Source organism: Suricata suricatta, chromosome 13, assembly GCF_006229205.1.
Source record: "Suricata suricatta isolate VVHF042 chromosome 13, meerkat_22Aug2017_6uvM2_HiC, whole genome shotgun sequence".
Classification (NCBI taxonomy): domain Eukaryota; kingdom Metazoa; phylum Chordata; class Mammalia; order Carnivora; family Herpestidae; genus Suricata; species Suricata suricatta.
This window is the reverse complement of record NC_043712.1, coordinates 31,111,570-31,127,097: the sequence shown is the minus strand read 5'-3', so window position 1 is coordinate 31,127,097 and position 15,528 is coordinate 31,111,570. Positions and strand designations below refer to the sequence as shown.

Sequence of the window (15,528 nt, the reverse complement as noted above, 5' to 3'; positions counted from 1 at the left end):
CCACCCGTACGGGCTGCCGCTGGCCAAGAGGGCGGCCGCGCTGGCCTTCCCGCCGCTCGGCCTCACGGCCTCCCCCACCGCGTCCAGCCTGCTGGGCGAGAGCCCCAGCCTGCCGTCGCCGCCCAACAGGAGCTCGTCGTCGGGCGAGGGCACGTGCGCCGTGTGCGGGGACAACGCCGCCTGCCAGCACTACGGGGTGCGCACCTGCGAGGGCTGCAAGGGCTTCTTCAAGGTGAGCGCACGCCTCCTCCGGGCGCCCTTCCCCTCTGCAGCCGGCCTCCTGTGCCCCCCGCCCCCAAGTGAGCATCCAAGGGGTGCGGGTGCGTTTCTTAGCCCTCCCTAGCACCTCACATGCACTCTCTCAGGGGGTTTTAACTTGAGGTCCATACAGAAGGCCGACCCAGATGGACTCCAGGGGGCCGAGAACCTCCTGACTTGGCTTTCCCTCATGAACATATTTTCCGGAGAGAGCCTTCAGCAGATTTTCAAAAGGATCAGTGACCTAAGAAATTCAAAAGCCTCCTTGTGTTTCTCCTCTGTCCATCCAGGGTGTCTGAGGGGATGGGGCCTGTGTGCCAGGCCCTGGACATTTGTATCTCATTTAATCCTCATGTGAGAGCTGGGACTATAGAATCAGACAGACCTGAGATTGAATTCTGGCCACACAGTAGCTATTTTTATTAACAGTGCCTTAGAGGTAGATATTAATTATCCTTGTTTCACAGATGAGGAAATGGAGGCTGGGAAATGTTATTCAGCTGCCCCAACACACATGCTCAGACCGAGAGGGAGGCAGGATGCCAACTCATGTTTGCATGGTCCTAAAGTGTACATCCTCCTCGCAGGTCTTCCCGACAGAATAGACAGGAGTAACTGGCTGAGGCATTCTGGGGCAGCTCCCTCTGTAGAAGATAGAAACTGGGTCTCACCAATCCCCTCCAGCTCTGTGCCACACGCAGTGCCAGGTGTAGTCTGTTCATTATCTCAGCCCCAAAGGAGACTTTTACAGTGGGAGGGGCTTCGGCCTCCCCGTGCTTTACCTGGGAGGAAGCCGAAGCCTTAGAAACCTTGTGCCATGTAGGAATGGTGGTTTAGAGGCATGCTTGGCAGTTTCAGCCGGTTTCCTTCAACTCCTGAGGCCAGTGCTCTTTCTACCACTGAGGGAGAAGAGGCCTTGTTCTTTTGCTGCTCTACTTTTGCTGTTGACTCCCAGACTTCTTCAGACACTTAATTCTGTGCAACACCCCCCACCCCCACTCCCCTGGCCATTATCTCAGGCATTTGCAAACCCGCCAAAGTTTTCCTACAAAAACCACTCCCTAGCCTCCAGTGCTGGGCAGGGTGGAGAGAGAGGGGAAGCTAGATCCTGATTGGGTAATTGGTATTGGGAGGGGGCAATGGGATATATCTGGGAGTGTGCTACAATTGGAGTCAGAACACTCAAATAGGAGTCCTTGATCTTGTCACCTACCAGTCTGTGACGTTGAGCAGGATACGCCTTTCTAGGCTTCAGTTTTCCAGTCAGGCGAATAAAATTCAGAGAAGGGCCCTGAGTACTAAGTTATATAAGACATTTATGAATGCACTTTATAATCTTTAAAGGGTCCTAGAACACTAGTTCATTATTAAATGAAAACTGCAAAGTATTTGTAAACATGCACGTGTTTGTGGATTGGTATACCTACCGGCAAGCAACAATTATTTTTGATCTGGAGTTAGTAATCATGTACTTAATTAAAATCTGCAGATATATGAGAAAATGCTTGTGGAAAGACTTTGCAATATGCTAAGTGCCATACAGGAGGTATGCAAAAGTATGTTATGTTAAATGTAGAACCCTCAGGTTGGCCTCTCTTTTTTTTTTTTTTATGTCTTAACTACCCAAGCTTTACCAGGATGACTTTCAAACTGACCACTTTCCTTTAGCAGATTTCATTTTCACAGTATTGCAGTGGAAATGCTGGTGGGCAAGGAAACAGGCAGCCAGGAAGGGTAAAAGAAAGGAAAAAACAATTAAGAGAAGTACGGTTAACCCACAAATATAATCACCTCCAAATAATTGAGAGTTAACCAAAATACAGGAGTGGTAATACATTCCTAGTCTAGAAATGTCAATTAAGTGTTCCCCAACAGCGTCCTTTTTCTGCAGCAATGCCTTGAAAACAAATCTATACTTGAAAGGGTGGGGGAAGGGTGGGGGAGAACCACCCCACAGATCTGTTAATTAAAGGAACAGGAGCCGGTTTTACCCAGTGGCCTTCTACCATTAAATTGAATTCTTTAAAAATGTGACATGAAGTGCAGTTAATGATGGGCATTCAGTGATTGAACCATAACGATCTCTCCCTGTCCTTAAACTGTGCAGGCACACACAAATGTGGGGAAAGCTTTCAGTTTATTGGGAAAATGTATACCTGAAGCAAAATGCCACCAGCACTCAAATTGCCATATAGCCTTGTGGATGATGGCAAGAAATAGAGTTTTAGAAATTACTGCATGTCCAATGAAAGAAAGCTTCATTCAGGAAACATAAGTTTCCTACCCTTACAGACTGTTGAGAATTTAAATGCTGGAAACTCAGAAATATGTTTGTGTTTTGGAATTTTGCATTTTAAACTAAATGGATATGGCTTTGGTAGATTTTTTTTAAGTCTTGTATAAGCAATTTAGAAACCATTTCCTAAAATGAAATTAAAAGGTGATAGGGTGACAACTAATACGTGGGGGTTGAGGATTGTTAAAGATAAAAGATTGAAAGTAAATCTAGAATTTTGGGTCCAAAATAGATCACCAATCCCAAATTATCTGGATTCCTTTCCTTTTTTATAATGCAATCCAGGCTTACCAAATAAAATCCAACTGTCTGCTCTATCTAGAGTTGTATAGATTCAGGTGATTTCTGAATGATTTCTCCCAAGTGGTAAATACACATCCATTTGCACAAATGTCTATAACTTTTTAAAAAAGCAATCATTTTTTTTGAAAAATCTGGAGCATAAAATATGCTTAATTATTTCTCCAGGTGTCATTTAAAAATTATATGTGATTCTGAAGAATACAACATCATCTTATATCTGAGTCCAAGTTTTATGATGCGTCAGTTACAATATGGCTATTTTGATGTCTATGTCAATAGTCATTTTTGAAATGACCTGTTAATGGGAATTTTCACTGAAAATGTATGGCTCTCATATTTCTTTCTTTTATTCTTTTTTGTTTGTTTTTTTTCCTTATGTGTGATAGTGATTTTAGTAACCAATTTTAAGATTTTGCTTTGAAAAATCAGAAATAACCAGTTTACTACACATATTCTCTTAAGAGAATATTCTTTTACCATATCTTAATATTTTAAAGATAAAATAAATGAGATATGCATATTGAGTGATTTTTTTTTTACATTTAAACATTTCCTATATATTTTAACTCATCAAGTCCTCATTTTGCTTTTTATAATTTCATCTCTATTGGGGAACAAAGCCAGTTACTGGATATTTGACTTACAATAGTGATAGCCAACAAAGTACATCCCAGATAATTTTGATTTTATTTTAATAAGGTCAGCAATAATCAGGGGAGTGGAACAAGTAGAAAATTGTTCCCAAAGGGATATTAAAAGTGGAGATAATCTAATCCTCCAAGGTATGATATGTTGACCTGGTAATTTCAGATATGATTTTATCATTCAGACTTGCGTGTCTCCTGAGACTTGCTTCAGAACAATCCGAGATGATTTTCATTGTCAGCAGCTAACACTAATAAAATTGTTTTTCCTGCAGGCTAGCGTGTTAGGAAATTAAATTTATCTAATTATACGAATTGCACTGTCGCTTTTCACATTGTAATTAAAATACATCTTGTCAGGTCCTACCTCTTTCCAGAAACTATTAGTTGACTATCTCTGTATTGTGTTTTCTCAGAGAACGGTTCAGAAAAATGCAAAATATGTTTGCCTGGCAAATAAAAACTGCCCCGTAGACAAGAGACGTCGAAACCGATGTCAGTACTGTCGATTTCAGAAGTGTCTCAGTGTTGGAATGGTTAAAGAAGGTACGGACATGATGCTTTTTGTTCAGCTTGCTCATATATATTCTTAGATACCGCTGAAAAATGTTAATATTGACGTTGGGATGGTGAATTTTCCTAGTTTCCCTTTCTTTCCAACATTTTATTTTTATGGTGTATATTAGCATTTAAAAATAGCTGAGGATCACTTATTCTAATTTCTCAAAATCAATAGAGAGCTTGTGTACATACATCTCTGTTCTATTTAAGAAGGAGACTTTTAGGGCTAATTCATTACCAAATGTAAGTATGGGTGACTTTTATTCTGCTTGTTTCAACTCTCATTAAATCATTGTGCGCATATTATTCCAAACTTAGTGCCACTTTTAAATGGTTGGTACCGTTAATGAATGCTCCACTGTAATGTGTTTTGATTCCTTTTTGTGATTTATGGCTCTTTGTAGATATCTTTGAAGACATTTTTTCTTTCTTTCTCTTGGCATCAGTTGTCCGTACAGATAGTCTGAAAGGGAGGAGAGGTCGGCTGCCTTCCAAACCAAAGAGCCCATTACAGCAAGAACCTTCTCAGCCCTCTCCACCTTCTCCTCCGATCTGTATGATGAATGCCCTTGTCCGAGCTTTAACAGACTCAACACCCAGAGATCTCGATTACTCCAGAGTAAGTTTTATGATGTCCTGTTTTTCGAATGAATAATCAGAGTCTCTATTCATGATACTAGTAATGAGAGTCCATTGAATGACTTTGTGCCTGGCGCTGTACTAAACAGTTTTCCTACCTCTCCTATATTTCTCACTTCATTTAGCGATGCCGGTGCATCCATTGCACCAAATCATTTTTGCCTTATTGGATCTCTAAATGCCTTAACAAATGACCCTGACGGTGCTGCACCTGTCATACCATTGTTGTGGGATTCCTGGTGGTTGTGCCAATGAAAATCTGCACAGGTGAATTACAATGTGTAGATTTCTTTTATGGTTTGGAGGAAATGACTACCGTTTTTTTCATGTTGTGACCACACCATCTGGGTGGGCCGCAAGTTATCCTTAAGCAGTGTACCCAGTTGCATTGGCATTGATTGACCAGCTGCTTATTCAGTGGAATTAGACCACTGATGGAGAGGAGCAAGCTCTGGCCTTGACATTGGGAGGTGTCAGGGACACTGGAATGGAGCGCTGCCTCTGCTGCTTCCTGCCTGTGTCACCCGGCTCCTGTTCGTGGCCTTCTCATCCCCACAGTGGAGATGATTATAATATTTAACCCTAGCGGGATGTTTTGAACATCAGTCTCACTAGAAGGATGGTTTCGAAAAACATAAATAAGCACCAATATTGTTATTGAAGTCAACTGAGGCATATCAATATTTTAATTTCATGTGAGATATAGTAAAATATCACCAGCTTGAACTGTGAAAATTCCCAGAAATTTGGATAACATGGAGGAGGACCATGAGAAGGGATTTTCTGCACAAATGTATAAACTTTACTGAAAGGCAGTTTTGAAAAAGACTTAGAAGAGCAAACTTCTAATTAAGACAGGGTCTCACCAGAGAGGGAAAGAAAGAGGGAAACAAACACAGTTATTGAGCTATTTCTACACGCTAGACATTGTGGTATGTTGTCTCATTTCATCATTTGAAAAACCATGAATGGTGAGGGTGCTTACCCCCTCTCTGATACAAGAAAACTTGTAAACACAGTTTGCACACAGGTGAGAGAGAGGCCAGTCCAGGGATCTCCATTGATTGATCTGGCTTCACAGCCACTACCAGATTGTCCTCCCCAGGTCTAATCAGTATTTCAGGTTTCTGATGGAAGAGCTGGCAAAGAGTGTGTGTGTATCTGCCCTGTGCCCTCCTTTTGGGTCGCAATGTTGACAGAAATGAAGGGGTGATTGGTATACCCGCTGTGATCCTCCTTCCCTCATCCTCACCCTCATTATAGGCGGCAAAGCCTCCCCTCCACACCTGGTCACAAGACTTCATATGAGAAGCATGGTAGATCCTTAGCACCAAAGGTTGAGGACTCTTATCCTGATTACAAGTAGCGTCTCTTAACTAAAGTCAAGTCGCAAATAATAGTCTCACAGAATAATGCAGTGGGTAAGGGCTTAGGCTTTGGAACTATGTAGGCCTAGATGAAAATCCAAACAACCATCATTTAGTAGATGAGTGACCTTGAACAACTGATTAAACCTTTTAATGCTTCAGTTTCCTCATCTGTGTTATGGAGAAATAACAATATGGGGTGGTTTGTGAAGAAGATTCAATAAGATGATACTTGTCAAAGCTTCAGCACAGTACACTGTACGTTATCTCCTTGACCAACCTTTTTTACTTTACCATTTGTCTGACTGTATTAATAAGTGTGAACATGACAAATATCAGGCACCATTCAGTAATACCATGAGGGTAGGTGTTATCTTATCTCTTTCACATATAAGGAGATTAACGCTTTGAAAGGTGAGAAGAGTGACTTGCCCAAGGTCACCTAGCCATGTATCAGAGAGACCATTAGAAGCCAAGGGTGTTGGACCCCAAAGTCTGAGCCCCTACATGCCATGCTTCACTGTGTCTCTGGTTTCAATGAGCGTGGGTGCTAGAAAGGCACTTGGGAATAAAGATGTCTCCGCCCTTAAGGAACTTTGGCCTTCCTTATGCAAGTAGTCTGAATTAATGAAGCTATTCCACACAGCCTACACCAAGGCAGTAGCACACAGTCTGATGTTGTTCCAAGGTATTGGAAATCACTATTGATGGTCAGTGCAGAGAATTTAGGCCCCAAAAGTGATTTTTTGGCCCCAAATTATCCATTTATTGGTGTACATGGCCTGATTAGTTATTCAGTGGCAAACCCTCTCCAGCACTTTGAATTGTCCCAGCTGGGAACTGTCTCCACACAGAAAAATCAATCCAGTGTGTTTGCTTGCCTCTGCACTATTCAGTATGTTAGACTAGAGTCATCATCCTCATCAACAAACATTTATCCAATTTAATTGTTAGCTTTGTCCAAAATAGCAGATCGACCATGCCAGAGTCTGGGTCACATTGATACTACCTTGGGAGCCTTGCTCAATTCTGTAAAGCATATTTATTTTAATTGCATTGTTTTGCAATCAGACTGAACCTCGTAACTTGGATTCTCCTGCTTTTAGATAGCTTTACAAAATTATCAAAACCTGGACCAAAATCAATTAAATTAAAAGACTTTTTAAAAATACAGTGAGTTTTCATCAAAAACTTGGATGAAGGCATGGAAGGCATGCTGATCACATTTGCAGATGACAGAAAGCTGGGAGGGATCGCTAATATGATGGATGTCAGTATCAACATTCAGAGTGATTTCGACAGGTTGGAACAGAATGGGCTGAAGCCATCACGAAGAAAGCAAAAATAAATATGAAGCTCGGCATTTAGAATTTTAAAACATGGGAGAGCCTTGGCCCATCAGTAGTTCATGTTAAGATCTTGGGACTTCATTCCGTACACACTCGCTATGAACAACAAAGTACATGTGTGGTGGAAGGAAGGGACGCTAGGTTCCGCTGGGCTGCGGCAGTAGTATAGGCCCAGAACCACGTTGGTGGTGGTCCCAAAGACTGTGTCCTACGAGACCACACTTCAAGGATTAAGTCCACTTCCAAACTGGAGTTTAAGAGGGATGTGGACACACCATTTCTGGAAACTTGCAAGGGATTTTTGGAGAAAATGGAGGTATCTAGACGGGAAGGGAGAAGGTTTGGCAGGACTAGGTCACTCTTTTACCCTGTGGAAAGAGACTGTTGCTCCTAAGGGCAGATCTAGAGGGAGAAGAGGGGGGGCCCTTCCAGCTCATTCTGAAGATAAGAATGAGCTCTCTGAGCCACAAGAGCTGCTATAGAAGCGTGAGTTCATCAACACAAGAAGTAACTGAAGAGAACACCTAACAGGATTTCCCACACTCAGAGAAGTTATTTTGGATATTGATTTCCTTCCAACTCTAAGATTTGATGATTCTGGGTTTACTTTATTGTCCCAAATGCACATGATTTTTCATTTATATGAATTTATATTTATATATACATATATAATAACATGTGTTAAGTAACTTGTTATTTAACAAGATTGCACTTGCTTTGTTCTCTAAAAAGCATTAACATAACATGAATAAAGTAAAATGAATTTATTGAGTGCCTACTTTGAGCTAGGCACCATCACATATGTTCTTACACAATTTCACTTATGCCACAGCTTTATGTGTTATAGTTTATGGTTTCAGTAATTTTTTTAGGAATGTCATTCATTGAAACTCATTTTTCATAATACTTTCTATTTATATATGTATGTATGTGTACATATATATGTTTCTGTGTGTGTATATATGTACATATATATATATATATATATATAAATTTACAAAACTTGAGGTGACCTTGAGATCATCTAATCCAATCCCCTTATTTTCAGAGGAGTAAATAGAGGCTTAAAGGAGGTTAAGTGTCTTGCCTAAGGTCAGTGGCAGAGCCAGCGCTAGATCCAAATCTCATCATTCCAAGTATTAAGTTTCTGTTTCACCATACTGCCATTTCTATCTAATGACAATTCACTACGGTTTTTTAAATTTATTTTTTATTTTTTTAAGTTTATTTATTTTGAAAGAGACAGCGCAAGTGGGGGAGGGGCGGGCAGAGAGAGAGAGAGAGAGAGAGAGAGAGAGAGAAAGACACAGAATTCCAAACAGGATTGGGATGAAAACTGTGAGATCATGACCTGAGCTGAAACCAACAGTTAAGTCAGACGCTTAACTGACTGAGCCACCCAGGCATCCCTTACTAGTCTGTTTTTAAATAGAAGCTTTATTAATTTTTAGAAATTACAATAATAGTAAAGTATGCCCATTGGTTTTTTTGAAGGCAATCCATTTAGAAGAGAATAAAATGAAAAAGAAAAGTCTCTTCTTCATTTAGTCCTGACTAATCCCACTCCTCAGCAGTTAACCAGTGTTAACAGTGTAGTGGGTATCCATAACTTATTACATTTAAATAAGAATTTACCCTGTCAGGTTTGCATCAGACAGTTGATTTGACCAAGACAATTTACTGACATGACTATGCCCGTGATTCAGATGAATAGAGAAAGGAAAAAATGTGTGCCCACAGGCATGTTCTAGCCTTCTTGTTCAGGCATGTGTGCCTTTGAGATAGTGAGTGGGTTTTCCTCCTTTGTGGGAAAGGGAGGTTGAGGGGTTAAGTTCCAAGTCACAGAGGGAATGCATGTTTTAGAAGCCAGAGAGAGAGCTCCTCGCTCTATGAAAGTGTTCCTGGCTCTGGGACCTTCACTTCTCCTTTGGGCCAAACTTCTCTCCTTCAAAAGTGAGCTCAGATCATTGTATAGCAGGGCAGTCAAAACATGTCATGTTTGATTTGTTTCTCCTTGAAGTGTAGCTATTCTCTGTCCCACAGTTGCTTTTCATTTAGCATTACAAGTATATATAGATACTGGGCTTGGCTTCAGAGCCTGCATAATTACTAATGAGAAAATATACTTAACATCCTCATTAGTTGGTCATTTCAAGTATTTTTCAGCAAACTAGGATGTTGCTTGGTAATTGGTGTCATTCAGTGTAGTAGCGGACTCCAAATACAAGAGATGCTGCTAGGATAAAACCAGGCATCAGCAAATGGCATTTAAATATGTTAAGGAGATAGCCTGAGACACAAATGGACGAATACATCCTAGACTACAAAGTAAACAGTATAAAGACTCTGCAAAAAAAAAAAAAAAAAAAAAAAAAAAAAAAAAAAAAAAGGTGCTTTCTTGAAGCTACTCAGAAAACCCTCTCAAATTGCCACTAATTCACTAGATGATTTCAGGCCAGTTCTTGCGCTATGGTGGGCTTTCACCTCCTCATCTGAATGGTGAGGAGTTTGGACTAAATGCACTGCATTCACGTTCCCTGGCCCTCTGAATGACACTCGCTGTAATTCCACTACGGGTAGAGCTCAGCCCTTCCCAAAGTGTGGTGCGCCGAAAGATCCACGGTCCATGCATCTGCTTAAAATTCAATCCTGGGCCACACCCAGACCCACTGAATCAGAACGGGGAGCAGGGGAGGAGGCAGACAGGAATCTGTATTTTTTCTGAGGACTTTTAACTTTTATTCTTTTTTTAAAAATATAATTTATTGTCCAGTTGGTTTCCATACAACACCCAGTGCTCATTCCAACAAGTGCCCTCCTCAGGGAATCTGTATTTTAACAAATGCCTCCGATGACTTGTTGGCACTCTAAGGGTTGAGAACCACCAGTATAATTTAACAAGAACAATCCAGTTTTACCTGGAATCTCCTATTTCCCCGGCCTTTTTTGAAACTGAGAAGGGATGAGCAATAGACATATACATTTTCCAGAAAGTAACTAAGTCGTTTAACAAATATTTACTGAATGGCTGCTGAGTGTCAGGCACTGTTCTGGAGCAGTGGGCACAAGAGAAGGCCCTACCCTCATGTAGCTGGCGTGAGGGAGACAGAAAGTAAGCAGATGTGTATCTGCAGTGTTGCCATCAGTGGGAGGAGAGGAGGCTTTTTTGTTTTGTTTTTCTTTTTTTTTTTTTTTTTTTTTTAGCAGGGGAGGCAGATCAGCAAAGAAGAAATCTCAGGGGAAACCTATTCACATTGCCAATTTTTAAAGTGTCACTTTTTAAAGTGTAAGACCCTGAGAATATGTGTACATAGTTTGGCTCATATAATGATCACATCTACAATGTATAAAGATATATAAAGACCTAGGGAAAAATAACATTCTACGAAGAGATAAAACGTTCTTAGGACATTTTACATATTTAGCCTGGCCTGGCAGTGAGAGAGTAAATAATATCAGATTCCCTTCTGCTACGAAAATGTCACATTGCTGATGTAGGGCTGGCACTCACCGAGGGTCTCACCTGATTCCCATTCGAATAATTTATTTTAGGCCAGGGTTGTTTCTGAAGTCTGACCTACATAGCCATATTATTGCCGTATGGAAACTAACCTCCGTGGTTGTTTTCAGCTCTAGATTCTCATTCTAGGTAGTTTGGAGAAACTTCCATCAGACATTAGCTGTATCCTCTTCTAAATGATTAGGAAATGTAATACTGTGTCTTTGACTAGCAGCAAAGCCAGATTTTTGATGATCAATCATGCATATGGGCTAGAGTAAAAAGCATAAACAGGAAAAAAGATTCATTTTTAAAGTTCTTTAATGTTTATTTATTTTTGAGAGAGAGAGAGAGCATGAGCAGGGAAGGGGCAGAGAGAGAGGGAGACACAGAATCCAATCTGAAGCGGGCTCCAGGCCCTGAGCTGTCAGCACAGAGCCTGATGAAGGGCTCGAACCCATGAACTGTCAGATCATGACCTGAGCCGAAGTCGGTCACTTAATTGACTGAGGACTGAGCCACCAAGATTCCCCAAAAGATTCATTTTTTAAAACCATTCTCTATTTCACCAAAATTCGATTGGAATGATCAATAAACAAGTGTTTCCAGGTTTTCTCTGGTGACCCCCAAACCTGCCTACCCCAGAGACAGAGTGATGTAGAAGAGAACATGTTGGGGATCTGGTTCCTCCAACTCCAGGGCCAGTATGCTTTGGTGTCATTTGATAAAAACTCCTAGGCCAGGTGAGGAAGAATCTACAATGTTTTGTTCTGTTTCTTTAAATCTTATGTTCAGTAGAGGCGACACTAGGTTTGTCTTTTCCTCTAGCATTGAATGCTGACCCACCAGTCACCCCCAAGTTACCAGTGGCTCAGGCTGAGTCCAGTTTGGCCCCAAAATTCTGGAACATGGACCAGAATCACTGCAGGTGAAGCCCAGAGGGTCTGGCTGGAGTCTGGGATGCCAGGCCTGCTGGCTTTGCTCCATGCTGGACTCCATCAGAGACAACTACCCATGGAGGGTAGGCAGGACTGCATCTCCCTGTGTGCAGGATGCAGGAAATGTGAGCCCAGCCGGGACGGAGCCCTGCAGAGGATGCTGGGCGGAAGCTAAGCACTCCAGAGGATTCCGAGCAAATATTGAAAGCAGAGGGATTATTGAGCTGTGAGCCAGGGTTTCAGAGAAGTCAGTGCAGGAGGGAGCTACTAGGTCCCATTCCTAGGGAAAAGTTGACAACCTTTGGTCTTCTTAACCACACATACTGTTGTTTAACGTACTATTTTAAAACAAAATGATGCTGACTCAGGGTCAAATTCCAGGCAGTAACATCATACCTGATATGATTAGCAACATTTAGAATCATCGAATGCAAGAACCCACATATGAAACATTCACCAGGATGGATGATAGTCTGGGCCATAAAAAAAACACCTTAACAAATTCCAAAGAATAGAAAACAGACAATGTCTGTTGTCAAACCACAGTGAAATTAAACAAGAAATCATAAAAAGATAGCTGAAGGCCAAGAGCCAGATGGATTCTTAAAAACCAGGTAGCCCAGTCACTTCCTTCTCCAGAGAAGTTAAGTGATTTGTCTAGGGCTGCGCAGCAGCTCAATGCCAGAGCCTGGAGAAGGACCTCCCGGGCTGCTGCCTGGCCCAACATTCTTTTCTCTGCTCCAGTCATCACTCAGGAGTTTCACGGGTAGAGCAGTCGGCTTCCTAAAGGGGGTTTTCCTCCTGTCCTTGGAGGTCATATGGAATTAGATTGATATAAGAAGAGAAAGCAAATAAATAAATAAAATCCCCTTTCCCCTCTCCTCCAGTTACTAGTGTGTGTGCGGAAAGGAAGTGTTGCGAAGTGTCATGAAACCAGCATCGTGCTGATATCCTTGACTGACCGTGGGAGGAAGGATCACTTCCTTCTCCTGGGCTTTGCTGCCATGGGGCCCCATCACCTCACAGAAACATATGGGGCTTCTAGAATCCAAGCCCAGGGTGGGATTACTGAGAGTGGAGAAGCCAGGACTCCAAACTGGACCTGATGTTATAGGATCCTAGAAGGTCAGGGCTGAGAATTAGAAACCTTCTGGTTCATCCTCTTGCCCCACTTTATAAGTATGGAAGTGGAGGGGCAGTGTCAGTTCTAAGTACTATGATTGTTGTCAGCATCGTCGCTGTCATCACCGATCACCGTCCTTGTGCTGGGCCTTTCAATGACATTATCGCATGTAATCCTTACCACAGAAGAGAAAACTGAGGCTCAGAGGAGTGAAGTCCTTTACCCCACGTAACTAAAGTAAGTGGCAGAGCTACATTATTTCACAAATTAGGGACCTGGACAAATCTAGGATTAAAGCAGCTGGGATGGTGTCTTGTTATTTCATATGCTTCCTGGGAAAGCAGAAAGGGGGGAAAACAGAGACCCAATTGAGAGAAGGGTCTCATTTCCTCATATCTGAGTCCTCAGTTCGTACCTGGTGCTTATTGACGGTTCCTCCTCCAGTCAGGTTAGGGCAAACCTAGGCAGTACCATGACTATTCTTTCACTGAACAGTCTTCAACAACAATTTATTGGGGGTCCATTATGTGTCAGTCACTGTGGTACTGACAAAACATGGGACCAAATGAATACACACCTGGAGACCTCCAATTAGAGCAAAGCAAAATGCTTTTTAAAACGACCCCACAGCAACCAGCTAGGAACATCAGACATGTTAACGGCCAGGAAGTGTAGGAGCCAACACACGGCCATGTTTAAGTCTTGACTGAACCACTGTTGGTTGTGGGCCTTGGAAAGTCTCTTAACCTCTCTGAGTCCCTCTGAGCCTGTCTTCTCATCTACAAAATAAGGATTAAAATCCACATCCCAGGAGGAACTGAGAGAAAGCATGCAAACTCACACTTAAGGAAATGATATGCATACTTACACGAGTGTTTCTGCAGCTCTCTTAAGTCTCTGTGTTGTTGGTTGTCCCTTGATTTTTATCTTGCTATATCTATCTTCCTGCTTAATGCAGGGACGATTTTTTTTTCCTCCGGTGACTCAAGCAAAACCTTGACTCTACCAGAATATCCAAAAGCTGGGCAAGGACTTTATTCCCACGGTACCTTTCTTCTCCTGGGATCCTTTAGATCAACGCCATCCAATAATAATATTCTGCAGTGATGGAAATATTCTATACCACACATGGCTTTTGAGCATTTGAAAATATGGCTAGTGTGACTGAGGAACTGAATTTTCTATTGTGTTTAATTTTCATTCATTTTAGTAACCACAAGTCCTGAGTCCGATAGCACATAGCTTGCCTGAGCCCTACTGAAGAGACCCCCTCCCCTTCCCTTCCTGATTTGTTTTAGTGTTACAGAAATCCACATGCAGCAAGCAAAACTCATTCTTTTCTCCTGTTGGTCAATTCTGTGAATCCTAGACTCCAGTGTACGTGAGAATCAGCTAGAGATCTTAATAAAACAGTTTCTTGGGCCTACCCTCAGAGTTTCTGCTCCTGTAGGTCTGGAACAGGGCCCAAGATGTTCATTTCTTGCACATTCCCAGGGACTGCAGTTTGAGAACTGTGACTTAATGAGCATCGTACTTAGACACAGCCGTACTCTCCTAGAATCTGTAGACCCTGGAAGGCCTGCTTGGACAAAGACCTCTAGGGGTAATGGTTCTCCACAACGGCTGCTCTCTGGAATCACCCGGGAAGCCTTTGAAATTCCTGCTGACCAGTCCCCACCCCAGACCAGTTAAAGTAGAATCTCTGTGCCTGGGAGCTAGACACAGTGTTTTTTAAAGTCCCTAGACGATTGCATCAAGATTGAAAACCACTGCACTAATGGGACTTAACCAGATTTCTTTTGTGTGTGAAGAGGTAACAAAATTGTGAAAATCAGATGAGACTAAATGCAAAAAAAAAAAAAAAAGTGTTGGTAACTGTGGGACCTAAAAGTGAGGACGGCCTGGGAAGCGCCAGCTTGCTGGGGCTGCTGCTGCGTCTGTCACACGGAGATAACGCTGCTGTGTGCGGTTTGCATTCCAGTACTGTCCCACCGAACAGGCCGCTGCAGGCACAGATGCTGAACATGTGCAACAGTTTTACAACCTCCTGACAGCCTCCATCGACGTATCCAGAAGCTGGGCAGAAAAGATTCCCGGGTTTACTGATCTCCCCAAAGAAGATCAGACATTACTTATAGAATCAGCCTTTTTGGAGCTGTTTGTTCTCAGACTTTCCATCAGGTAAGCACTATTACTTTATCTTTTTTTAGTCCTCTCCTGGCTTTGAAGAAGTTGGTGTTTGTAATTGAGTCATTGGTGAAAAGTTTGCTCAGGAAGGAGATAGGAAGTTTGGTCAGGCATTAAAAAACTGGGCAATGGATAGAGCATTGGACTGGAAGGCAGGACGCCTGGGTTATAGTCTCAGCTCTAATACAGATTTGCTGTAAGACCCTGAGCAAGTCAGTGGCCTCACCTGACGTTCATGTTCCTTTGTCAGATGAGGTTAGATTTGTTGATCTTTGAAGCCCATTGCAGTTCCAGCATTCTGTGATTCTACAAAGATTCTCTCATGGTGCATAAGGTATTTCCTGGCAGCAGGCATTTGTTTTGA

General features: G+C 42.1%; 1 protein-coding gene across 1 annotated transcript in view; it reads left to right on the top strand.

Moving 5' to 3' along the window:
- NR4A3 (nuclear receptor subfamily 4 group A member 3) overlaps positions 1–15,528 on the top strand; it is a 39,886-nt gene that overhangs the window by 5,422 nt on the left and 18,936 nt on the right. Inside the window, 4 exon segments of the mRNA XM_029921216.1 lie at positions 1–232; positions 3,918–4,047; positions 4,509–4,681; positions 14,959–15,158. The exon segment at positions 1–232 is cut by the window's left edge and continues 83 nt beyond it. Coding sequence (XP_029777076.1) covers positions 1–232; positions 3,918–4,047; positions 4,509–4,681; positions 14,959–15,158 — 735 coding nt within the window.